Raw genomic sequence first — 27156 nt, 5'->3', positions numbered from 1 at the left:
AGGTGGACAGCCTGCCAAGGTGCCGATACTCGGCGGACCCGCAAGTCTCTTTTTTTGAGACCCTTCGCTTCATGAAGACGCTTCTCGGGCAGCTCGGGGACTTGTGGCTGAGCGGACATTGTGGTTTACACCTGCCAGGTGCTGATAGAACTGTCTTACTTTGAAGAGTGTTCCCTCGGCCGGGGTCGGATGTCAGTGAAAAACAAAACCAAGCATATAAGACCGGTCCGGAGGGGGATGTCACAATATCTAAAACAAGCAAAATGTGAACTCATCCTCATGCCAGAGTGAGAGAACAGGATGGAGAGGTTAAGTAGCCTGGGGTGGGGCAGGAAGACAACAGGGCACAACAATAGACGGATCAACAACAGTAAAAAGATACAAGGCGAGTCACTCCATTCCTTAAGTTCATCAAACAAATTTGATCTTCAATTTTTTTCAATTTTATTGTTGTAAAAAGACTACAATGGTTCGACCCAACTTGTCATGTGCGTCCTCTCGTTACCTGTCAAGGCTTGAAAACAAACTGACCCAGCTTTCCTTGTTTGGGGTTAATTAGCACCAACAATTCTGCACACTATATGAGACATTTATGAAGCAAAAAATGTGGCACTTAAGACAAGCTTTAAGTGGTTTCCATCACTGGAACAAATCGAGGCTGTTAATTTGGGAATTGGAAAGGCTAACAGTTTCAAATTCTCATCCTTACATACACAATGGCCAAACAATATTTGTTCCAAAAAAGGAAACATTTTTATTAGTGTAGAATCCAAACAGTCCTCCTGCGCTCCCATCAGTTATATCTGCTGTATATTACACTATTACTGCATGTGTGTTTACCAGAGCACCTTAATACCCTTTGGTTCATAGTGTTGGGAAATGCACTCATTTTATTATTTGATCAATATCACTATAACAGAGTCTCATTTTGCTTTGTTGTTTGGGATAAGGGCGGGGGGTTAAAATGGTATAAATCTTTCACTTCCTCAGTTATGGCTCGCGAATTTGTTTTTGGGGAACAGTCGGAGATCCTCAAGACTAAAGAAAAAAAACTTCAATACTAAGGAGCAGTTTGATTCATGACACAAAATTCTACTGCATTCTAAATTTAACACCTCAATCAGAGCCATCCAAGTTAACCCTTTCACTCCCGTTGGGACAACGCGTCATTCTAGTGGCATTTAGCAACTTTTGCATACACAGCAAGCCAGCGCTGGGCCGTGTGGCAACAAGGTAGCTTGCGTTGTACAATTTATTGTGAATTAATGATCTAGTACTGCGGAAATGTATTGATAATGTGTGCTATATATGTGTGTTACTATATTACCCTGTTTACAATGTATTATACGCGTTGTAGACACGTTTTTTGTACAAGTATCGTGGTATATAGGTTATACATTCCCAGTGGTATTTCTTGGTGGGAATTTTTAACCAATTTTCCAAATAGGGCGGCTCAGTACATGTCTATTCACAAAAAAAAAATAATGTGGTAAAAGCTCAAAATACTTTAAGCTGCAATAGCGCGAGCCCTGTAACAATAAATCTTTGATGATTCTGGCCATCAATGGCAATAAATGAGTTCATGTCATTTATATTGAGGTACTTCATATTGTGACCTGTGTTTTTACCGTTTTTCAAGTTCACCTTTCCAACACCATCCAGACGTTTTTACCTTTTTCACACTCATTGGATGCAAACGCTGCAGAGCTGTCAGTCATCGATCTCAAGTGGGAGGCGAGCTCATTGGCTCGGCGCAGGGAAGTGACGGAGCCGAATCGTTGATTGACAGGGCGGATGGCAGAGAGAGGGAGAGCGAGAGAAGTGAGGCGTCGGAGTCTGGTGAGATGATTTGGAAAGTGGAGCAGATGAGCGCACAGTAGGGAAGCTTGGGGAGAATAAACAGTCTCTTTAGGAGAAGCAAACAAAAGGTGGCCCGCACGAGGGAGACTGGCGCTCCCTCCACTGTGCTCAGAATACGCAAGTAGGACACATTTTTACAAAGGGGAACAACCACAAATGAAGATAATAAGCGTGAACGGCTAAATTCAATATAGACTTGCCCGGACATGACATTGGGTACGCAGTTTAACGGGATATTCATCAGAGCCACCCAAGTGGACTGGGTCTTGCCAGGCTTTGTTTAAAGCTTTTGTCACTGGTTGCATCAGACATTTGCGCTCCTAACCTGATGTCTCGACACCGGTGACCGGACAAGCTCTCAGAAAAGAAAAATCGACAAAGCTTGCTGTAAAGTCACCATGTATTTGTCACCTTGATCATTTTATCAGATTGTCATGTAGGTTTCTGAATTTATTTTTCTGGGTGGTATTTGTATTGATTTTTCTGTTGCCATGCAGTTACTATTTGAGTTTGCTTTATTAAGTCATATAGATGTGGTGATCCGGGGTAACTGTCAGGATTCGGTGTCGACTTGGATCCAAGCGCAGGGAACCTCAGAAGCGGGGAGTTCAGGCGATAAGCCGTTTAATTCACCAAAAGGGTAAACGGAACCAGGACTCAGGAAAAACAAGGGCAGCAAGAGTACAAGGGCAAAAGACGAGCAGAGAGAAAGTAGAAAATACAAGCCAAACTAATTAGACAACAAGGAACACCTGGACAAGAGAACATTGGTTGAGAGTTGACAACGGTGTGGTTTGACAAGGATGGTGAACACAATCAAACCCAATCAATTCCTGATGATATTTTTTATTGATAAAGGCGGCAGCATGTATTTTCAAATTAAGAGCAAATTAACTATGTCAGTGCCAAGCATTATTGGAAAAGGAAACCTCTAGAGGGCCAGGATATTTAGCATTTTCACTCACGTTTCACGGACATCAGAATATTGTGTGCTATGTTTATGTCAATATGGGTGGTATCATATGAAAGATTGACTTCCATTCTTCAGTAAGAATTGATGTCGGTAATAGCTGTGTTGTAAGTGTGGAAACACTGCCATCCAATGTTGACAGTTATCACTACAGTCCTCAATTGTCTTACATTAGGTAAGCATTAGTCAAGTGTGTCAGCTCCTCTCCATAAAAAAGTATTTGACTCTAATTTTATTATTTAATAATGTTATTACTATTTTAAAGGATGGGAATTCTCGTCCGTGGCACTGAATGAGTGAATGAGCGAAATTACTATCATTAAGTTGATGAGGGTGGTGGTGGGGGGGGGGGGGGGTATTTTTGGGTTGTTTTTTTTATTTTTTTTTTTACAAATGTTATATATGTCTAATTTGTTTTATACAGACGTATTCTTGCAGTTACAGCTTATCACAGTTCTCCAATTAGCTCCATTCGACTTAATCTAATTCCATTAACAGAGGACTATAGATATTTCTCCTTTAGATAACATGTCAGCGCCCTGCAGCGTGATTTCAGATTTGCGTGCTCTGATAAGGATTCTCTGTAAAGCACAGCATGTTGACGTGCTTAGGCGCCACATCACTGACACGGTTGCGATGCTTTTCCACGCAGGCGCCAAGGAGGTGAACGCCAGCGGGAAGACTTTCACGGTGCGCAGCTCACTGCAGCTGCACGTAGACAGACGTGATGACGGAGTGGCCTACACCTGCAGGGTGGACCACGAGGCACTCTTGCAGTCGCCGCAGCAGACCACAGAAGTGCTGGAGGTCCACTGTGAGTGTCAACACAAAGCGTCCTGGCTGAATCCCTTTTATTTCATACCATAACTTTGTGTGTGTAGATGCTCCTAGGGTTGAGATCGTCCATTCTCTTGCCGTTCCCCAAGAGGGTCAATACCTTAAGCTGGACTGCCTGTCCCAAGGAAACCCCTCGTAAGTGTTTCATCATGCAAGATTTTTCCTGTAAAATTCTGGTAGTTTCTCAGTCACTTTTAAGATATGGATGGTACTTTATGATCTGGAATGACTTTTCAGTTCGTAGCTCTGCATATTCAAAAGTTAGCTGGATTTCATGACCTCTTCAAGTGGTGGAGACCATTTGCCTTTGAAGGGGTTTCTAAACTTGAACCGTATATTGTTCGTGTTGCATTTATATTATACAATGCAGGTAAATCTAAATTAGAGTCCGCCTTTTGTAGCATGTTTGCTTCTTTTTCCAGGCCAGATCCTGTCATGTGGACAAAAGATGGAGTGGAACTTTCTGACCTGGGAAGGGTCATTGTGGAGGGTCGGGAGCTGATATTCACGTCACTGAACAAGACGGACAACGGAACGTACCGCTGTGAGGCCAGCAATCACCTCGGAACCAGCACCGCTGAATACGTACTCTACGTGTATGGTGAGTCCTGCCCATACGGCTTGCGTGGACGATATATATATATATATATATATATATATATATATATATATATATATATATATATATATATATATATAATGCAAGCTATGTACGATAAGCAATAAAGTAAGCACACTAAAATGAAGTACTCGTGGTTTTAGAGGCTCCCGCTGCGCATGTGGAATAAGAGTGTGGTGAGTGATTAGTGGTACCATTGCGCACAGGGCCTCAGGTGGCATTAATACCACCAACGTCTTTCTTTAAATAAACCCGCGTCCCAGATCTTCCTCATGCATGCACATCATGAGGGAGGAGCGAGGGTGTATGTGTGCGGAATTTAGTGCTGCGTTGTCAGTAATATCACCACGGAGGATAAGTCATTGCGAACCACGCCAGAGGAAGTGGAGGATGAAGTGAATCAGTGTCAGGGAAAACGGATAGTCTGTCCTCCCCATTTTCTGTGTCTCCTCAGCCGTTTGTCTCTCGGAATTAAGTCTCTCTTCCTTTTTGTTTTAAGACTGTTGTTTGTGTGTGCGTGTGAGGGAAATGAGAAACAACAAGGCAGAAACAGAATTTCCCTAAGTGGAACAATAAATATTGCTGTATTATTACTGCTCGCACCCAATAGGGTGATTGTGTTTTTCAATGAGCGAAATATTCAATATTCTTTCAGCAAATAATGGCGATATCTCATATGGTCCTGGCTGCCCGCGGTGCTTCTAAAGTAATAAGCTAGCGAGGCTGTTCAAGGATACGAGCAAGGTTGCTATCAATAGTTCATGAAGTGTCTGCATCGGGTCGCCCTCACGGCCACTGCGATGCGAATGGAAACGCTTCTGTTTATAAATCATTTTAAATATATATACATTTTGAGTTCGGGCTTTAAATCTGAAATCCTGAAATCTTCATCGCTTGAAAAGTACCTTTCACGCTGATGAGTGAGATGATCTCAATCGACAGCCCCCTTGAAAATACGTAACGGACAAGTCTACTTGTCAATGGCAATAAATTAGTTAAAAGTATTGGTGCTGATGGTTGTATTTGTATTTAAAATTATAAAGCAAACAAATTTTGATGCTGTTTTATTTAGGGGTTGCCGACCCCTGAGCTTTGCCATCTTCTTTTGTCCTCTGACTCACACTTTACCAAGTATAGTCCATATTTCTGGGAAGATTTAATTCACTTGAGCAGGTGCATAACATACCTTAAAACTGTCCTGGAAATGTAACTCCATAAAATAAGCGATGCTCTTAATGAAATTGAGGTTTTTAAATTGACAAATTGAGGCTCACAGGCAAGAGCAGTCGGGATCCAAAAGGGTCAAAGAGTCCAATGGAGATCCATGACTTATTCTTTGAAAATGGCACCCGCTTTGTTCCCAGTATTCATTAGTGATTAGCACACCTTTTAGCCTTTTACAACTGCTGCCATAATTCTTGGAAAATACCAATTTAATGACTCCTCTGCAGCAAGGAGACATTTGCGCTCAGAGAGAGGCAGCGCTGCTGTTTTGTGATTCTCGCCCAGGCTGAAAAGTCACGGAGACACCCAGGCCTTGCAGCGCGGCCAATTAAAAAGCTTCCACAGCGCCATAAAAACCAGAGTGACACAAACAAGGTGGCAATGTAACCTCATTAACTTTGTCAAACAATGCTTCGCCGCCAATCCTTTTGTCCTTTTAATATTTTGCCATCGCCTTGGATGAAAACACCTCAAGGAATGTCTACTAGCCGTGACTCGAAAACATTTTTTCTTTGTATTTTTTTGTAGTTCTTTCTTTAAAAGCATAACTATTTTCTTAAGGTTGTTAAAAGGTTGCTGCTCCTCTCAGCATTGTGGCGTCAGACCAATCTCGCAGTTTCTTGCAGAGGTTATCTTCGCTTCCACCGACTGTGTCTCTAATTCAGTAATCTTCAAACTTTTTGCACCAGCGCTCAAAAGCATTTTTTCTCAACAAGCATCAACATAATGACCAACATTAAAATGCAATAGCATAGTAAGGACTTGGAGGTGTAACCCGGTAACTGGGTTGACGGTTTACGATTGTGTGAAAAAGTCAGCGTTTCGATAATACTGCCTCTAACCGGAAATGATCTTTGTCTTGTGCGGAGTTATAATTTGAAAGCTCATGCTAGATTGTTTTGGTTTGGTCACAAATAGGTAGAGGATCCATTCCTTGTCAGTTTGTAGGTGCTTTTTGGCTGGGAAGTAGCGCACAAAATTCTTACCGCAAGAAATGATTATTTCAAGTAGGACTCCTGGTATTGCTCTTTAAAAGCATTCTTTTTCTTCAAACTTGTAGGCTCGTTTCCTGTCTCTTGACCGAGCCTTTTCCGCTTCCCAAAAATGTCTGTTTCTTACTCGTTTGACTTTTTCGTGAATTAAATTTTGACAAACAAATCCAAAAGAATCCGGGCAGTTTTCAAAATAAAAGCTTTTTCACAGCACAATATCCTTCAGACTCAGGATCATACATAAAACGGAAATATTTCAACATGCGGCGGGGTACCAGTTGATCTACGGACCGGTACAGGGCCGCGGACCAGCAGCATAAAGCTGTTCAGGCTATTTTTATCGCAACGTTTAAAAAATGAATTCCCCTTCAAAAAAGAAAAATGTAATGTGTTTAATGTATATTTTATTCATGGTCGAGTCAGTAGTCCTGCAGACTGGTGGATATGGACATTAACATCCTGTGGTGGAAAAGCAAGAGCTCATGCGTTTTAATGTCTAATGTGATGAAAGCGCTCCAACAAAAGACTTTTTTTTGGCATATTTTTATGCTCGACATGTTGCCATTTGCATTGCTTTATTACTAATCGTCAGTATGTGCCATGTATTTGCTTTAACAATCATGTTTTGATTTTCCCATTGCCACATCATGCCTCGCTAAAGCAGTCACTGTCATATCTAATCTTTCTCATGTTTAGTCCTTTTTTTGTTGTAAATGTGTGTGTGTGTGTATCCCCCTCACCAGAAGAGCCCACCACCCTGCCTCCATCCACCACACCCCCTCTCCATCCCATCCCCCCAGATTCCACCGCTCTATTAGGCACCCACGCTTCAGACTCCACAGTGAATGGAAACGGAGGTACAGTACCAGCACCCGCTTTCTTACCTGCTCCTCAGCATAATGTGGCATCTCACGCTTGTCTCACATTAATCCCGTGTGTGTTATCACTTCACCGTCTCACTGTCAATATTCAAAAGATAATTAGCGAGGAAACTGACAGTTTTCTTTTCGCTCTTTTAAGATTCTGCCTCTAGGTCCTCGGGCTTATTGTATTCAGTCCAAGTGAGCTTTTTAAAATCCAATGTCCCCTTGACATTCCCAAGACTTCAGTGGTCCCGTGCCCTGAAAGCTCAAAGAAGTAAATGTCATGTCCGACTGCAAATATCTCCCCCCCAGAGATGACTCATCGGGACTCCTAATGCTGCGTTCAATCCAGGAAGCCTTCACGCTTGAAAAGAACCTTTTTCTTTTTTCAAAGTAGTAACGCAAAGTTTTAGACAGAGCTATTTATATAGTCTCTCTAAATTAAGTTGAATGAATCAAAATGGTGAAAAATGGCTTGTCGTCGTAAAAGGAGGATTTGAGAATAATTGAATAGAAGACTGAATGCTGGGGTACTTGGCTGAGAGATTTATTTCACAACAAACGTTTGAGATCACTGCTACTAGATATTTTTTTTAATATAAAAAAGAAGCACCCCAAAAACTACATGCTGTACATATTTTCCCAAAATGTTTGTGAAATTCTATTAAATTCTTCCAAAACGAGGCTGGAGCCATGAATGTTGTACTAGGAAGTAAATATTTTTGTACACTCGGTTGCTACCGCGTAATCCAGTGTGAAGAGGTCCCGGTCTTCCTTTAATCCTCTCCGAGGGTGACAGCATCATATTTTAGTTAACTATCTTCCAACCCTCCATATAGTCTAAAGAGCACTTCTGTGATTGGAGTCACAAATCGTTACTGGCGTCTATCATGGTAGCAACCAACAATCCGAGAGATGCCAGAAAGATGTTATCACCGGTTGAGAACTACTTTCTAACACTGGGGATATTGTCGAGTGATACAAGGAACAATTGAAGGACTTTTGTTGAACCCTTCAACATAATGGAGGAGGAGTTGGCATGGTCGAGCCAGCACATATTTCAAGTGCGGGTCAATGAGATGTTGGAGTAATAAGGCACTAGTTGGATGAGATGTTTCCAGAAATGGGGAACTTGGGGATTATTGTTTGGCCGTCTCTGTTGGCGGCCCACTTTAATGTCAGGCTGATGTGGAGCAAAGCACTTAGGATGTAAACGTCAAAAGTTCCTGGTCCCATTTTTCGCAGGGCTGTGTTCCAAATGTAATTTGTCCGGTAGTAGCTATTCCTTACAATGTCTTGCAAAGGAGTCACTATAACACAATTTAGCAATGAGTTACTTCCTCTTCTAATTGATTTGCTCTTAATTTGAAAATAAAAATGCTGTTTTTGTCAGTCATTAAACATTTAGATGTTATTAGATATGCTGATTCATCAGATACCTTGTTAGAATGTCCTGTACCCCTAGAAGTGCCTTCATGTACCCTAGGGATACTCGTACCCCCGTTTCAGAAATGTTCAACAGATCAAGGGGGCAAAAATAGAAGGGGCTGTTGGGCATCCCAACCGGCAGTCAGATCAACACGCATTCGGGCAGAGGTACGGAAAGACCGTGAGCCTGAAAGACAGACAGACAGACGACAGTTTATTGAGAGACATACAGGTGACTTGAGAGAAATTAAGTGTCAGATCCTTCAAATAATGCGCATACTACATAAAGCAATATACGTTTGAAAGAACTCAAGAACGCATTTATTTCCACCTGACTTCAAAATCCAAAAGAAGTAAATGTAATGGACTGCCATTGTTTGTTGGAATTTCCCCGACAATAACGCTGACACGGCGCCTTGTCTGATATGGCGCCACGAGACGTTGCGTTTGATTGACGTGTCAATTTAAAAGTTAGGTGCTTTGTTAAGCAATATGCAGATGAGTTTGCTGACCCTCAAAGTTGAAATAACCGTTTTTGTGAGATCCCTCCAGCGCATTGCTTCCTCCAGCTCCTCCATCTCAAACGTTTTCTTTAAGCGTCAATGGCTTCCTCTCTACTGTTCGCTACATCTCTCTGAAGACTTCCGCACCATGTTGAATATTCCCATCAGCTTGTGATGTCTATTTGTGTTCTGCTGACACACAAGAGGGCCGCAGCTTCTCAGCGTATCATGAGGGAATCTCGATATCAGACTCCTTCAACGCATCCCCAGTCGCGGGATGCTCCGCTATCTACTTTCATGTGTCTTCTTGATTTATTACCAGCTCTTTTCACGGGCTCCAGATGAAAGCAAACACGCATTGGAGCGCTTCCAGTCCCGTGACGTTTTGTCTTTTTAATAAACTTGTCCGCCTGAGTTGAAGGCGCATGGTCGCTTCGCCGTTGTTGCTCGTACGGCACCGTATTACCATATAATGCACCTGATTATCTCCTACATCCGTTCCGCACCTCCCATTTAGACACCTCGCTACTGTTTATCATCCCTCGGTGAATAAAACAATGCAGGTGATCGTGCACCAAACTCTCATTCAGAACGGCACGTTTCAGGTAAAGTGTTGACACGGTTTACTTAATTTACTTAATATGTTTAATGGGCTTGCTCTGAAACATCGGTTTGGTGTTATAAAGATCCCTGGGTTGGAGGCACATCTTAGAAATATTTCTTGGTATTTGCTGCCAACACAAGTCATCCAGCCTCACAGCAAGAAGTCTGTCAAAACTGAACAGTTGCCACATTAAAAGTGTCGCTTGCTTTAGTTGAAAAGTGCCAAACAACTGAAGTTCTGCCCTAAAACAAAAACAAAAAAACTTCACAATGACACCATTGCAGAATGTGGAAGTAACACTTATATTTACCACTACGAGTGGCAGCCGTTTATTGACAAATAGCACACTTTCTTGACTTGCTAGTTTTATTTAGACCTTTCTAACTGCTTTATATTCATCATCATATTCAATTTATCCCCAGTGCCAAGTGTAGGACTTGGAAAAAAAGTGAACCAAGTTGGGTTCGTCGACTTAAAATAGGTCAACTAAAACTATCTGACTATCCGACTCGAATCTCCACCGGATTGTCGGTTAAGTGTAGAGTTGAGGGTAAAAAAAAAGTCGACCAAGTGGGGTTAAGATGACTAAAATAGGTCTATTAAAACTGTCCACTTCGAAGGTCAGCTCGAACGTTGTTTGTGCCACCATTTTCCACGTGGACCTCTTTTACATACACATGCAGTGTTGTAATGGCAGCCACAGGCTATCACAAGTTTGGGATAATTTCCAATGAAACTGTTTAGTCATTTGGGGAAGATAATAACCAATGAGTATTCACTCACTAGTTCACTCTCACCCTTAGTAATACATAGTTATTCCTAAAGCACGTAATATATATTAGACTCGAGTATTAGTGGTTATTGGATGAGTGGAGCCACATTCAAGCTCACAGGAATAGTAGCGAATAAATATTTGATTTTGCGGCTTTGATGGTTCTAATTGATAGTATAATTAGCTCCACCATACTTAGTGACAGTTGTTGACCTCTAGGGTGAAGCTACAGCAAAGATAAAGATTCCTAATGTGTGGCGTATGACTGCAGACTGATGCCTGAAGTGCAGCTTGTGATTCACTGTATCAATTAAGCACTGGAGCGTGCGCCCGGTCAGTCTTAATGGCAATAATACGTCTTTCGCTAAGCACCAAAGGTCTGCGCAATGTCATCAAAGTGTACATAAACACATCCTCGCTCCGCATGGCCGCTTACCTCTCTGCCATATTCGAAAAATTAGCCGTGACCTTGCCGAGCCGAAATTAGTAATCGGGCGCAACAACGCTTTCTTTGGAATATTTACCGTTCGCTCCTCACAATCAGTATTCCTTTGGCTAACCCCCGTCGCCTGATACTGCCGCTAAGAACGGGGCTCGCCTCTGAGAGGACAGCAATTATTCATGGCCCGTGTCTCTGCCTGTGGAGGAGCAGAAATAATGAAATAAAGCGCATCCGCACTTAAAGTTATCTTCTCTTGCTTTGTACCTGAGAGGAATGGAGGATGAAAGAAGGAAAAAATAAAAAACGCTGCACCGGCAGCCTTGATACAAACAGTGGTTGTACTCAAACACGAGACATGCGGTGGAATTGTCCTAAGTGATACTCGAAAGCTGGCTGGCACCTGATAGGTTAGGTTGCGTCATAAATAGCATCGTGTTTGACACCGCAGCTTTTACGCTCAATACGGACACATTTGATAAGCAAAGGCCTGCTCGGATCCATTCATCCGTTTTCTATATAGCTTATCCCGATGGCGCTCAACCTTTTTATCAATAATATTCCCCCCTTGGAGTGTTTTATTCAGTTAAGTACCCCCTAACCAGCGCAAAGCATTTTTAGATGGATAAAAAGAAAAAATGAAATGTATTAATCTTCAGTACTACATTTGTCGTGGTAGCTCGGGACATATTTTTCATCAGCTACATATGACAGATTGTACTGTAATTCTGGCTAATCTCCTGGAAAATTGGGTCACCAATGAAGATGCACCTCTGTGTGAAATTTAACACAATGAAGGCATACAACGTTTAGGCAGTAGAACTCAAATTAGCTTCATGTTCCAATTAATTTCCTCTTAAATCTTTCAGGTCCTTGGAAAATAGTCATCTTTTCAAATAGTAATAACAATAAATAATAAAATGCTCGTCTAATACATTTTTTATGGAGGGTAGCTAACACTCTTGACTAATGCTTGAGCACTGTAGTGACAACTGTGACCATTGGATGGCAGTGTTTCCATATGTACAACATAGATATTACCTACATGCAATTCAAAGTAAGGAATGGTAATCAATTTTTCATATAATGCCATCCATATTTACATACACACAGGTTTCCTTTTCCGATAACGCTTGGCACTGAAAGAGTTAATTTGAAACGGAGGCTGAACTGTTGCTGTCATGGCATTAAAAACATGAAATTAGATTTGCTGATACCTGCAGAAAATGTGCTAAACTCTCATGCAGACTCTCAAGTGCCTTCACCTATTCCCGTGCTGGTTCATCAAGTGTTTTATTTAGTTTTTTTTATTTTTATTTTTTTTTAAATATTTGTGCTGGAAAAAAACAGACTTGGATAAAGGTTAAAAAAATTAAGTTAAAATAAAGATTGTTCCTTTAACGTTAGCATTTTTCGAGCTGTTGCATGTGCATTTTTGTTTCATCTCTAGGCTGATGATTCTGTGGTGTCTTGAGATAAGAGTTGAAATGATTGACCACGCTTGTAACATAAATACCTCTATCTCAATGACATTAAATTTGAAAAAAAAAAAAAGCCGTCCCTTCATCAGTCCCAACCTTAACAGTTGAATTAATGCAGCAAGTTGGCAGGTTTTTTTGTTTTTTTTTTCACTGTAGGCTGTGAATTTGTTCCTCCTTGTTGACCACTCCAGGGGTCAAAGGTGACGGGATCAATAATGGGCTGCTGCAAATGTGGCCAGGCGATCTTTATCTCAAGGCCGGGTGTGTTCAGGATGCAATGCGGATTGTCTGAATATTCGAAACAAGCCGCACTTTAATTACCAGCGTTCCTCCGGGGTCTGTTCCTTGAGGGCTTGCGCCGTCTGCATTTAAAGACGAGGGGTCTATTCCCGACAATGAAATATTCATGACGCTCGCTCTTGATTGTGAAATCTACCTTGCAAAATAGTCTGACTTTAATAAAGGTTACAAAAGTTGTGGAAAAAGGATACCCAAAGAAAAGACTGAATAGAGTAAAAGGGAAAGTTCAATTTAAAATGTGGAAGAAAATGAAAAGTGTGGTGGAATTCATATGGATGAAACTTTGTTCCTACTACGGAGAATTAACTCATTTAAATGTAATCTCAATATGCAGCTGATACCTACTGATACCATGAAATAAATCGCGATAAGGCCCGATAATCATACCTAGTAAAAAAACAACACGGCACAAATCTGGAGTTGCTCAGTTAAAATCCTTAAAGTGATACAACACTTATTTAGTCATTTTCACCAGTAAAAAGTCATTTTTTTGTCAACAGTTTATTGACAATCAATTCTTATTCATGTGCAGTTAATACCTGAAAAAAAACACACTTTGCCTTTTTCGATCAACTGAAAACGATATCAGATTCACTCAGGGCTCAGTCAACAGCCAATCACACCTCATCTTGTGAATGTCACCAAAGTCACTCCTCCGACACTGTGATGTCATTTCCAGTCCACCGTCAAACGAGTGCAATCAGGTGGATCTTGTTGCATAATTTGTCATCCAAAAACGCAATATTCATCGTATTGCTGTGTTTAGCTTAGCAGAGGACATAATCATCAAAACGTAGCTTACGCAACCCAAATTTCCCGTTAGCCATCAACGCTAACCTTTCCGAGAAAAAGCCAATCGCACCGTTTTTATGTTTGTTTCCAACTTTTGAGCACAAGTACGCCGTGTACTCTACAGATACTCGTGTTCAATCTGCTTTAGATGGTCGCGAAACCTGTTACACGCGAAACCTGCGAAAACTCAATAAGGGAAAGGACCATTTTCATTCCTCGGAGGGATTTCCAACAGCTTTATTCCATTGCCATCGATCTAACGTTAGCGCAGGGTTAGGACGTGTGACGAGCAGAAATAACATTTTCTCTTCGGTGGCGGACTCGCGTTTAAGCCCAAAGGTTTATGTTCCGGTGGCGGCATCCTGGGAGGGTTCAAAAGGGGTTAAATATTGAACAGCTGCGACAATCTTCGCTCCATTGCCTCAGCCACATAAGGGCGAGCGGCGCAGGACGAATTAAAACATAATGCAAAGGTCTTTGCGCTTATTGCTGAGCTAGCTTATTGATGAGCTGTCACATTAACTGGCTTTGGGGGAAGAAATATCGCAACAATTTAGAAGTAAGTGTAGAAAGGGGAGAGAGGAATCATTAGATCTCAAGGCTCATGCGATGAATTACATGTAATAACACCCCGCCCCCAATCGAGCGCGCACATAAACATACTCGCCGCACTCATTCAGAAGTTGTTGTTTTTTTTTTAGATCAGTGGTTCTCAAATGGGGTTCTTGAGATTTTAAATAAAACGAAAAAGCAAACATGCAAAAATCCTTAAATAAAAATCCAAAAATAATTATTGAGTTAAGTAAAATATGAGTTGATCAAACAAATTTTATGTTCAGAAGGTTATTCAATTTCATTATTTTTAGAAAGCCAGATTCTCCCTCATACTAGAATGGTTCAACCCAACTTGTCATGTGCCACCTCTCGTTACCTGTCATTTTAATAATGTATTTGAACAGATCTCTAATAATCCCCCAATTTTTATATTTTTTTGTGGACAAATATTGATAATTATTTTTGAGGACATCTCTGACACTTTATATTGATAATTTTTGGGGATGAATATTTATTCACAATTAAGGTCATGGTTTATTTTTATGAACAGATCTCCACTATAAAAAATATTTTTTTTTTTTTTTTTTAAGTTGTCCGACACATTATACTGACTTTTATTAATGAAAAAAATAGTATTACTATTATTAGTTATTTTTATTTAATAACAGATTTCTTCTATGATCCAAAAGAGGGATTTTAGCTTGATTATTTTTTGTGGACCAAGACAGATGAATTATGAAAGTGTCTAAAGATTAATAAATCATACACTGATGGCATGTTTTACATTATTATTTTTATTTTTAACCCAAAAGTGCTTTGCACTGGTTAAGGGTTACTTGGATGAAAACATGTATGACATCACTGAAAAAGGTTGAGAACCACTGATTTAGATTATTTCTTCACTTGTCCCTCCAAAGAATATTCAGACTTGACGCGCACCCCTGTGGGTGTCTCATTTAACTCCGTTATCGCTAAACACGGCCAACCGACATAACGATGACGGAACGCGTTGGCGCAGCAGCAGCGATAAAGTCGCGATTAAGTTAGCGCAGGTGTGGCACTCAACCAACTGTCGCTTCTTTGGCAGAGGTTATCCACTCGGAGCGGCACCAACCCGCCGTGATAGATTGATTTTCGCATTCGGTTTAATGAATTCATATGATTAATTATCTTACTTTGATAAAACTTCATTTTCATTGTGAGAGCGGGACAGGAGGAAGGGAGTCTGGCTGCTTGAATATTCAAGAGAGCGCCCGCGTCCATGCGAGGGGCTTTATTGAATGATTAGCAGGAGTAATTTGTTTGCAGAATCTAATTAATCCTCTCAGAGACACTAAGCAATAATCTGCAAGGACACACGCAAAAAAAAAAAAAAAAGAATGTAAAAACGCACACGTGACTTTCTCCAGCGTCTCACACACGTTGCCTTTCTTCAAGTGTCAATCCACGCCCGTCTATTTTTTTTTTCTCCCGCTGCAGCCGGAAGCGAATCCTCCATCTTGGCTGCAGAAGTGTACGTTAGATGACGCTCAAGGGGTCCAAATGTTGAGGTGTCGTCGACTTATTGAACCAGGATTTTTACGACATACGCCTATATGCATTTTTGATAGCCGCCTATCGTGCGTATTCCAGCTGACTTCAGGCAAAAGTTACATCAATTCGACTTTCGCCGAGTTTAAATCCCTAATTTTAAAAAAATGCACTTCTATTTTGGCACATTCACCTTTCAATGGTTCAATGGTTTCAATATATACACACACACATATTTTCCGCACTATAAGCCACACCTAAAAACTGTATTTTTTTTTTTTTTTAAAGCTGATGGTGCGCCTTATAATCAGGTGCGCCTTATATATGGATCAATACTGACATTGGGATTCGTAGATGGGGAATGAACTGATAAAGTAAGCTTTACCTGTTTCTTTTGTGTGTTTAAAGTTGAATAATTGAGAGGTTAGAGTTATTATTTGAGTTATTATTGAGAGAGAGATTCATATATTAGTGCTCTCAAACTAAATTATAACGAAATACTTTTTGCCAGCACCCGAAAAGCACAAGCAGTTTTAGTGTACGGAAACAGTATGAATTATAGTGTCAGATTATGCAGATTACCGCGTGCAACAAATGTTTGAGTGGGTCGAAACCTATGAATTAAGACCGGTATGGGGTTCATTGTATAGACAAAGACTCAAGGACACTCCATCTCCGTAAGCCTTTGTTTAAGGCGGTTATTAGGCTTCAGAGATGCTACATTTGATCGGCGGGCGGGGCTGAGCCGTTAAGCCTCGGCAGATGAATGCCGGCGCAAAGGACAATTGTGTTTGGTAAATGACTGCGCTGAACTCCTTTAGATGAAGACGGCGGATGTGCAACAGACAAACTTTGATAAAGAGCCATTCCCATTTGGAAGGCGAGGCTGTGAGGTGACTTTCAAACCAAACATCAGATGAGCGGCGAGGCACCTTTACAGATAAAGACATCAGAAATCTCGCAGAAGTATATTTTATCTTGTCATTCCGAGGCCTTATGAAAAATGCGCCGTTTCGCTTTCGTTGTTTGACTCAGTCAGCCGTGTATTTGTTGAGTCTTATCTCTGTAAAAGCTGAATTTTGACACAGCTCATTAGATTGTGCAGGTGCGGATTCATGTTGTGTTCAGTGTCTCGACTATTGTGTTCAGTGTCTCGACTATTGTGTTCCTTCACGGTTTGCAAGCTCGCCGTTTAGCCAATCGAGCTATCACACTTTAGCATCTAACGAGAAACAGAAAACCGTACATGCAAACGGTACATTTTTGGGAGCTATTTAGAATTTATAAGTTACTAGCAACCTCAGTATTGAGGAAATATAGTAAGAATATGGGAAAGAGTTGCACGTCAATTCATTTTACACTTAGGCAGAGTGGCCAATAGAATCATTTCTTATTATGCATAAAATAGTGAGCAGAATGTGTGGAACATAAAAAAAAATCATTTAAAGAAGCATTCTATTGTTATCAAGACCTCGGCGTTTCACTATTGTGCTACATTTGTCGAGGGAGGTGCAGGGAGCGATTTATTTCAGGTGGGGCGTTTATTGTTTTGTTTTGTTGCAACCAAGGCTTTTCTCCAAAGCGCCGAATTCCCCGTGGAGTCGAAAGGTCAGCCGCAAGAACAAATTGACGTGATGGCGGCATCACGAACCGGCTTGTTTAGGGGGTCGCCGTAGCGGGTCCCTGACACCCATCAGATGAGGATTTAGCTGGCGGCTTGAGGAGGAAGACTTTTGGGGGAGTCGGCGACTCGCGCAAGCTGTGAACGTCTTTTGATTTATTCAACAAGGCCGGGCGACAAGGAGAGCGCCATAAATATTGAAGGAGAAGTTTGCTCTGCTGCGCTCTCGTATGAAATCGCACAGAGAAGGTATGTGGCCTTATTAAAAGATCATGTGATGTGGAGCCACGGAGGTCCTGAAGCTTCCATTCTGGATTTCTTTCTTTTTCCACCTTTCTTTTCCGGTGTCCGTTTGTCGGTTACCTTTGTCGACTTTTTTTTCATTTTGCTTTACTGTGGATTTTTTATGTCTTGTGTGTGTGCGCCCTTGGTTTTTTTGCTACATATCTCAGGTTTTACTGTCTTTGTCGGGACCTCTTGTACTTGCGGGGGCAATATTTTTTGAGGGTCAATACTTGCTTTTAGAGGATTGGATTTTGGTTCATCACGTGAGTGTGTGCATATCAAATTCATTTGATGTTTTGGGGTAATTGAGTAATTATTGTGAGCTGTGGTTCTCAACCTTAATTTTACTCATGCAGTTCCTGCATGATATTGTTAGAATGTTTATTGCAATTTTTTTTTCCAGCCAAGTATCCCATAACCAGAGCAAAGCATTTTGGGATCAAAAACAAAACAAAAACAGACAAAAACAAAAACAAAAAATTACTTCCATTCCTGTCTGATTTATTCCAACTTGGATTGACATTTTTAGTGGTATTCTGAAGGCATATTTTATTCAACAACTTCAAAGCATAGCTTATGGAATATCATTTGTTTTATTTCTGTCTTATTTCTTGCATTAACAACAATGTGCATACAATACTTAACAAAACCAAGAAACACATTTTGCAAATGAGTCACCATAACATAATTTAACAAATGCTTCATGTTGCAATTAATTTGCTCTCAAATTGAAAAGAAATCGTACCTGTTTCAGTCCCGATTGGACTTCACGTACTCTCATTTACAAGCCGATTTGTCAGTGAATCAAAATTGTCCAAATGCTCAAAATTTCAGCCTCTGGACTGATGATAATGTCATATTTCTTTAGTTTTGTATAAAAGCAACCTGATTATTGTTGTGTTGAATCAAAGTAAAATTATTGGCAACATCTGATTTGTTTGGAAAACATTTTTGCTGATTTTCTGACAAGTTACGGACCAAAACAGCAACCAGATCATGAAAACAATGTTTTTGCATTGTGAATTAAAAAAAAAGGTTCTATTTTGAAGCATAATGAGCCCACGTTGTGACATTTTGCTGTTGTTACCTTGTCGGCTCCCTATGATGATCTAAAACAAATTAGTTTTGTTTTTCTTGATCTGGGATTAAATAAGGTAAAACATGTATTTTTACGTGCAATATTTTGAAAAAGGATTCAGCTCTGTGTTTTATATGCATCAAGCAGCAGGACTCAAGGCCACAGTGACATGCTCGTGTCTGTTTGCGCGCACACGTTAGGCTGAAAAGTCCTCACTGTCGTGCCACAATGACGTACAGACAGCCATGGGGGGAACATTGCTTCCCTATTTGCTTCACTGACCATGCACAACTTTAGCACAGTGAAACCCCGCTAAGTGCCTGTGTGCGTGTGTGTGCGCCATTGCGGGCGTTTGTTTGTCCGCTGGAAGGCGGTGAAGTGTGAAGGCCTGGTCATTCACACCGCTCGGGCTTATGGAGCACAAGCAAGCCAGCTGTTCAATTGGGCCACATGGGACACGGAGAAGAAACATGAAAGCCATTACTGTATGTGTAAATTCAGTATGGGCATATTTTTATCGATAGTGGGGAAAAAAATCACTTCAAACCATCGGCCTTTAATATAAAAACTCAATCTGTATTGTACAATATTCAATTTGCTGGATAGCAAAAGCGTTGTGCTACCTATTATTCCACCACGCATATTTTTTTAAATATTCTACCGCGGTTAAACATGATTTTTTTTTTGTAACGAGTGGATATAACTACTCATTATTTATTAGCTTTTGTACATATGAATTATAAGACACGAACAGAACGTGTCTATGCTAATTAGTTAGCAATCACGATTAGCATTAGCACGCTAAGGACAAGAAACTCTAGCTACTAGCTCAAAGTTTAGCTCAAATATGCTTTGTGTTATATGCACGTTACGAATATAGTGTCATTAAAGCAGTGCTTCTCAATTATATTTTGCCAAGGCCCCAGGATAGAGGAAACCTTTGACGCCCCCCTCCCACTTGATGCACTGACAATAAATATTGTTATTATCTATAAAAATTGTAAAGTATACCTTAACCTGTCTCCTTTTCAATGTTAACAAAAGAAAAACAATGCAAATCAACTTTTAACAACTGTTAATTATTTTTTCTAGCGTTTATATGGGTAACAGCTTAGTCTAAAACAAAAAAAAGTGTCTGTAAATAAAAAACAAATGATGAGATTTCTTATTTTATTGCAATTACACTTCACATGACAAAATCAAAGTCTTTATTATTATTATAAAATACCAATGGGACAAAAAATAAAAAGTCCCAATGCCTGTAACCTAATCAACTAATTTTCCAAGTATATATAAAAAAGTAATATATGCCAAAACTTTGCATTTGATAAAAATATGTTCTGTAACAGTGGTTCTTAACCAAATCGAATAAAATCCATCCCTGCAGTTCGGGAGGTTCATCACGTGTCCTTCACGTTTGAGGTGTAATATATTTTTCAGGCTTTCTTTTTTTGAGATGCGAACAGCTCGATAATAAAGATTCTTTTGTCAGTCCTTAGCTCGGCTTCTTCACACCTCTATTTGGCTCGCAACAATCACCCTTGTCCTTTTCGGGGATGTTCTGTGTGATGATTTATTTACTGTATCCATGCGACCGCCTGCCCGGTTTGCATTTCGGGGACTCTTGCGACTCCATGAGCGCTTCCTGAATTATTCAACTCCCCTTTTTTTCCCCGACTCCCTGTCGTCGTCTTCACCTTCATTTTGCCTGGCGATTGTCTCCCTCCTTCGTTCTCGCTCGTCCTCTCGCTGTTTTATTATTCCCTGAGAGATTCCGTGAAAGGAACGAGGCGCTTGAGAAGCGTCATTAGAACAAGAGAAAACCGCAAATAAAATCCCTTCGTTCCACGTTGCCGTGTTTGCTCTTTGTCTTTACCGAGGGTGGCGTTTTCATCTTGCTCCTGTCCGTTCCTCAGATCCCAACGCCCTTGGCCATCACGGCACGGACCACGCTTTGATCGGGGGAGTGGTGGCTGTGGTGGTCTTCGTCACCTTGTGTTTAATCATTGTTCTGGGAAGATACCTGGCCAGGCATAAAGGTAAAACCGCCGTCCATCTCTCAAAGCTCACGCCGACCTCCCACTTGTCCCATTCGACGTTCCCGGAGCTCCACCGTTCCCCAGGTGGCGGCTGAAAGATACGTGCCGGCTTCTGTGAAGGACAGAGACTAAAATAAGACATCAAATCGGTGCAGATTGGAATCTCTTAAGATGTGTGGGGGCGTCAAGAAAATCCTTTCGGACAAAAGTGACATAGCCCCTCAGAACGACATCAGAGATGAGCGAATGAAAGGACGGGGCGGCTAAATATTTATTGGCAGTGCTACTAGGAGGGCATAAAACATGTACATGTACTTCTAAAAGTGCCCTTTTAAATATGGTCAAAGTTTTTACTTTTATACATTTCTTTACTTCGTATTACATTTCTCAATACGCTTTTTTTCAATTAATATTTTTCTTTCGTTTTTAACTTAAAAATCTGAAATTTTTTTTAAAAAAATATCATAATCAGTACAGTGTGTCCTCATTTGTCGCAAGAGTTCCGTTCCTAAAAATAACCCCAGTAACAGAAATTTGAAAAATGAAAATTTATTTTTTTTTCCCTTTATAGGTTGTTTCTTATATACAGTATAATATTTTTCAAAAATGTTTGGTTTAACTTTATAAGGAAAATTATCAAGAAAATTGCCTTTTTTTGCTAAAAAAAATTGCTAAAAGTTGCTGTTTTTTGACTATCTTTTGATTGATTCTTTGATTGATTTTGATTTATTGAACATATAAACACAATACAAAAGAAAAAAAAACAATCAATAAAAGATTAAAAATCAATGGATCATCAATAGGTATAACAATTTCACACGGCAACCTGTTTGTTGTCATGCGGAAGCGTGCAATTTACAATGTTTGTTACGAAAACTTAAGCTGAAAATTAATATGTCAGTAAATAAAAAGGACAACACTTATGTTTGGCTTAAATTATTTTTGTTTTGTTTTCTTTCTACAAATATTTACAAAATTTGTATTAAGTATTACCTGTTATTAGTTCACTCTTAACTATTATTAGTTAACTATCATTAGTATTAACTCTTATTAGTTCATAGTCAGTCATAACTTAATAGTAGCAACTATTATTAGTAATAAGTATTAACTAAGTATTAAATCGACACTTAAGTAGATTCATTTCCAGATACTTAAGTATTAAATCAATACTTTAGTATTTGGGATTGAAAGTCCAGACTCTTAAAAAAAAACGTGAAAATACGTCACCGGCATTGAACGAGTTAAACATGGTGTTATGTTTGCGTCTGGTGATTTTCAACAGGAACGTATTTGACACACGAGGCCAAGGGGGCGGACGACGCTCCCGACGCCGACACGGCCATCATCAACGCCGAGGGCAACCACGCGCACGCCGAAGAAAAGAAGGAATACTTCATTTAGACTGTAGAGGGCGCTCCCCTTGCCATCCGTTCCTCCGTGTCTTTTTTTTTCTCCCCCCCACACCCTTCTCCACCTTGCGACCGAGGCAGCGCACAGACAGAGATGATCCCCGCACAGTTTTCCCCCTTTTTTGCTTCATCTTTTTTCCTAATCGTTGGGCGGCCATGTTTTTTTTTTGCAGCCATCGCTGCTGAAAGTTCACTTGTGATTTTCCTCCTGGAAATCTGTAAATCTACCATGACTGCTTCTGACACGCCCCCTTCCTCGCAGTCAGACACCTGAACACACCACTATGAGCCCTCCCACTCCCTTATACTAACACACACACACACACACACACACACACAATCATCTCACTTCAACACGGTGCCTAAAATATACAGACGCCATTGAACTTGTCGATGCCTTCATGTATCAGTCAGTAGCAATGTAAATGCTTTTGTCACCGGGACGGACTATCATTCCGTTGCTTAGCTCACAGCATTGTGTATTTTGATTTTTTTTTTCTTTTTTTCATTTCAGCGATGTTTCGCGCCTTCTACATATCGACCGCACTCAATATGGTACTTCTTAGACGATCCCTCCTTCTTTAAAATAGACTTGTAATTAAGGCGTGTAAGATAAGGAGAAGGCTTTGTGTGACACTCGCGTAGCAAGGTTGCTCAGATACGTGTCTAGTTCGTAGAGTGGGGGTGTAGTGTGCTGCTGTGTAGAGCCGAGATTAAGCACCAAAAATTTTAGCGAAAAGATGCTAGGTGAGACATTTCATCCATTGAGAAGAATAGGACGGCGTTTTTGAAAATTGCTGTACCGATCCACTTTTCGTGTATATTCCTGAACTCGCCGGCCTCTTTTGTTTTCCACGTGACGGCTTCAGGTCGACTAGCTGTATAAATTGTATTTAAGTTAGTCCAAATCGTTTATGTCATAATGAGAAGGAAAAAAAAGTAGAAAATGGGTTGAAAAGAGTGCATTAGTTACAATTATGTACAGGGATTTTGTGATAAATGCATTTTATTTCTGTAAATTCTGTTTTGATGTGCACTTCAACTAGCAGGTGGAAATGTTTGCTTTTTTTATGGACGACTCGGTTTAACTTTTAAAAGATGTTTAAAATGGAGTATTTTACATTTCAGTGCACTTGAGAGCTGTTACACTCATGTTAAAGTGAAAAATTCACAAGCGGATCCTCTGCAAAGACACACAAAATAAAAAGTCAAAGCCCCACCCCACAAAGAAACAAAATCACAATTGCATAGCATAGATTTCCATACAAAATCCAAATCAGTTCTTGTGTAATAATGTATTGGAATTGACAAAGATATTCTGTGTAATTGACATGACACTCAGTGAACTCACTATACAGTTTTTCTCATTTTATATACAGTACATATATATATATATATATATATATATATATATATATATATATATATATATATATATATATATATATATATTTGTGTATGTGTTTGTATAAGAAGTGATGGACACACAGAAAAGCACAAGATGGAGTTAGTGTGACACTGCAAACAGCTCATCTTCCTTGAGGGTAGTATTTTTATTCAAATCGCCAATTGAAAGAAGCCTTTGTTTCTGAATCATCAAAACAACAGAAAAAATGTAATATTTTTCTTTGAAAGGATTTCAACTCCCTGCTGTGTAATGTGTCTGCTAAACTGTGTTTGATTGTGAAAATTGCTATTGAATTCCAGCTCTCCTGTAATCTTTTTGTATATTAGCGACTTTATCAATTGTTTTGTTCATATATATATATATATATATATATATATATATATATATATATATATATATATATATATATATATATATATATATATATATTACAAGTGCATATACTTTGGCCAATTTTTACACTTTGTTTTGGCACAAGGCATGTAAATAATGTGTGGGAAACTAAAGTTGGTAAAAACAGATTAGCAAGTTTTATGTTGGCTTGGTTTTTCTATTTGAATGTTTTAAAGTGGTATTTTAGAGAACCAGAAGGATGGTGCAGACCTGGGGTCTTTGTGGCTTTTTATTGTGGATTTTTTTTTCCATATCTTCAGTCACGAACAATCTTTATGGCACATGAAAATAGATGAATATACATCATCAAATAAGGTCACGCTGTACATCTTTGAGAAAGCGTGTGACCAAAAAATTTCTTAGTGCAAACACTGGACCGAGATTGCAAAAAATGGAAAAACCTCAATAGTCCAATAGTTTAGCCCGCCGGCAAGTCAGAGCCTGACTCGGTCACGTCGTCTATTGTGCAAAAGAGATTATGCAAGTAGTGTATTAATCGAGCAAGATGGAGGCAATTGTTACCAAGGGCGATGGAACAGTTGGCCCAGCTGTCTCCTATTTGGTGACCAATTTCCAGCATTATGCAAATACGGCCAGTAAGTAATGTCTTTGTCACTGAGTGAACTCCAACACTGCCGCAGCGTCTCCCCGAGTGCGATATAACAACACTCACTTACGTTCTCAGTCACACGGACAGCTGTTTGGGCTGGATTTGTTTTTGAAGATGAGCTCGGGTTAAGGAAGAAGTCAATACTGCTGTCCGGTTTAAAGCTGAAAAGGAAAACACGGAATAGTGTCAAAGCATTAACCATTGGATAACTAACTGATTTGAATTCGTGTCTGTCTCAATTAACTCCCTTAAGGAAAAGAAGAAGACTCGATCTACGATTTTATTCTAAATGCTATCCCTCGTTTTATGCGGTTTATGGGGACCGGAACACCTCTGCGATAAGTGAAGAATTTTGTCATAAATTTGAATTTCAAGTGTAAACTCTAACTGTTATCATGTTTGGGCAGCTACGGTCTTCACTTGAATTACACTTCCGGGCGCCGCTAATATAACCGCGGCTCTCCGTGAAACTACGGCCTCTTAAGCTTACAGTTACTGCACAAGGTTTAATAATTTAAGGTATAAGTGAATAAGTGTACTGCAGTAGTTCGACGTCCAAGGAGTGCCCATGGCAAGTGCATTTGTAGTTAACCTGTGTCTCTGCCATGCAGAAAACCTTCACAGCGCGTCTTTCCGTAATATAGCTTTAAATAAGAATAAAAAAATCGGATTTCCCATTGCGATCATTTCACATTGAAAACCTCACACAAAGTAAGTTTGGTACATGATGCCTCAGGAATTAATTGTAAACTTAACGGAAAAGTTGTTTTAGGTTTGAGGCCAAAGAAATATTTTTGCCCACTTGCATCTGTTTCTTCAAAACTTTCAATAACACGTCCTGAATGTTTCGGGTCAATATCCTTTTCCTAAGGTACTGGTTGCTATGGATATTTGAAAGAAGAACGTGCCAAAACTCGACGTTTTTTGTTTTTTTTTCCTTAAGCTAGACAACATTCAAATTGCTGTAACTTTTGAGCTAACTTTTGTATTATATGTCATTCAAAAGTGCATTTAGTGTAAAATTAAATTATATCAATATCTCCATTTTCATTTTTGCCGACACAAGCGGCGTTTTGTGAAAACTCGACTACTTTTATGTAGTACTCAGTGGTGAAGCTAACGCGCTAAAACGTTTTAGTTTTTTTTCTATCTATGCCTATGTCCTCTAAATGAATTTTCCTTAGATTCTGTCTTTGACACAACAGCTCTGTTATTTTATTTTTTTTTACATTTTCAAGCAAGTTGTGTTCCTCTCAGCCCATCCATCCAAGAGGAGTCCTGGTTAGCTTACAAGCTAGCCTCTAGCTAGCTCTTTTCATCACAACGTGGAAAGGAATCTCCTAATTTTGCAGATGATAAAAGTGCTACAAATGCTGTAAAGTGCTGAAGCTGAACTTATTATAAGCAAGTGTGTTGTCTTTTTCAAGCTCTTTCGCAGTATAATTACAACATACTGTCGCGTTCAAATAAATGTTGGCAAAGAAAAAGGCACAGTTGTGTGTCACAGATGGATACAGAGCAACAAATCTTTTTTTCTGACTATTCATCACCATGATACCACTTCCACATGTGCAGCCATTTGTTGTGTGTAATGTTTTGGAGACGGGACAGGATGAAGTGAGTCACAACTTGGGAAATATTCAATAAATCCACTTTTATCTTTGCCTGTCGCCGCTGAGGCTTGTTGATTTAAAAGCGTCAAGTGTTGCTTTCAAATGTTTACGCTGCGTTGCTATCGCGCACTTACAGATTGTCCGTGGCGCATGTCGTGTTTGTTGAGGACTTTTGGAGGGTTTTTTTATTTTGCACACGTTACTTTTTTTTATCACAAACACGTAACACGACAGTCAAAATCGACAGCAGATTCAAAACAAACAAATGAGTGCTTGCTAGCTTAATGCTATGAATGCTACATTGTTTTTAATTTGCCAAACATTCTTGCGAGTTTTATTTTTGTCTACATATTTTCTGTGAGCTAATGATAATCTGCAGAAGTTGTTTTCAAAAAGGGATCTAATAGGCTAACAATAAGCAGGTTTGTCTGGATTTCTAGGATTATGAGGAGGTTTTTTTTTTTTCCAAGTTGTCATTTTAACACGCCGACACTAAATGATGAGTTCAAGTGCAGCTGTGTCACTGTGCTCTTTTTTTTTGGAAGCTTTAAACCGCTTGCCCCCTCACTATCTATTGCATCATTTTTATGAGTCATCGCTGGTCTTATATTGACCCGGCAGCGTGATATTATTGGAGCGCAGCAAAGTTGCATAATCGTGCAATCTTCAAGATCGGAGCTAAGGACGCAATTTATCTTGTTTTTTTCCAGGAAGTCTGGCACCTAAATGCACATTTGGCTCTTAAATCATGTACTTAGATGTCCAAATCTGCACAGTTGCGCATCACACAACCATCTCGTTAAGACAAGCTTGGATTGTATTTTCTGGGATTTTATGATTGCCATTCAGTTTTATTGACTTTAATTTCATGGTACTGGAAAATCATGGCCTTATGATCACAAAACATTGTTTCATTTTTGTATATATGCTT

General features: G+C 39.8%; 1 protein-coding gene across 3 annotated transcripts in view; it reads left to right on the top strand.

Annotated features, from left to right (window-relative positions):
• LOC148408637 (cell adhesion molecule 2-like) overlaps window positions 1-23958 on the top strand; it is a 168898-nt gene extending 144940 nt beyond the window's left edge. For 2 of the 3 annotated variants that reach the window (XM_088441538.1, XM_088441537.1), the window contains 6 exons: window positions 3483-3644; window positions 3712-3802; window positions 4090-4268; window positions 7246-7359; window positions 20670-20792; window positions 22075-23958. In XM_088441538.1, the coding sequence (XP_088297664.1) occupies window positions 3483-3644; window positions 3712-3802; window positions 4090-4268; window positions 7246-7359; window positions 20670-20792; window positions 22075-22193 (788 nt within the window). In that variant the 3' untranslated portion in view covers window positions 22194-23958. The remainder of the gene's footprint in view (window positions 1-3482; window positions 3645-3711; window positions 3803-4089; window positions 4269-7245; window positions 7360-20669; window positions 20793-22074) is intronic. The other variant, XM_088441539.1, reaches the window with a different exon arrangement.
• Window positions 23959-27156: the final 3198 nt, after the last annotated feature.

The sequence above is a fragment of the Hippichthys cyanospilos genome, chromosome 18 (genome assembly GCF_059441005.1).
Source record: "Hippichthys cyanospilos isolate Australia breed blue-spotted pipefish chromosome 18, RoL_Hcya_1.0, whole genome shotgun sequence".
NCBI classification, from domain to species: domain Eukaryota; kingdom Metazoa; phylum Chordata; class Actinopteri; order Syngnathiformes; family Syngnathidae; genus Hippichthys; species Hippichthys cyanospilos.
The sequence above is the reverse complement of the archived record's forward strand: the minus strand, read 5'-3'. Positions and strand labels throughout refer to the sequence as shown.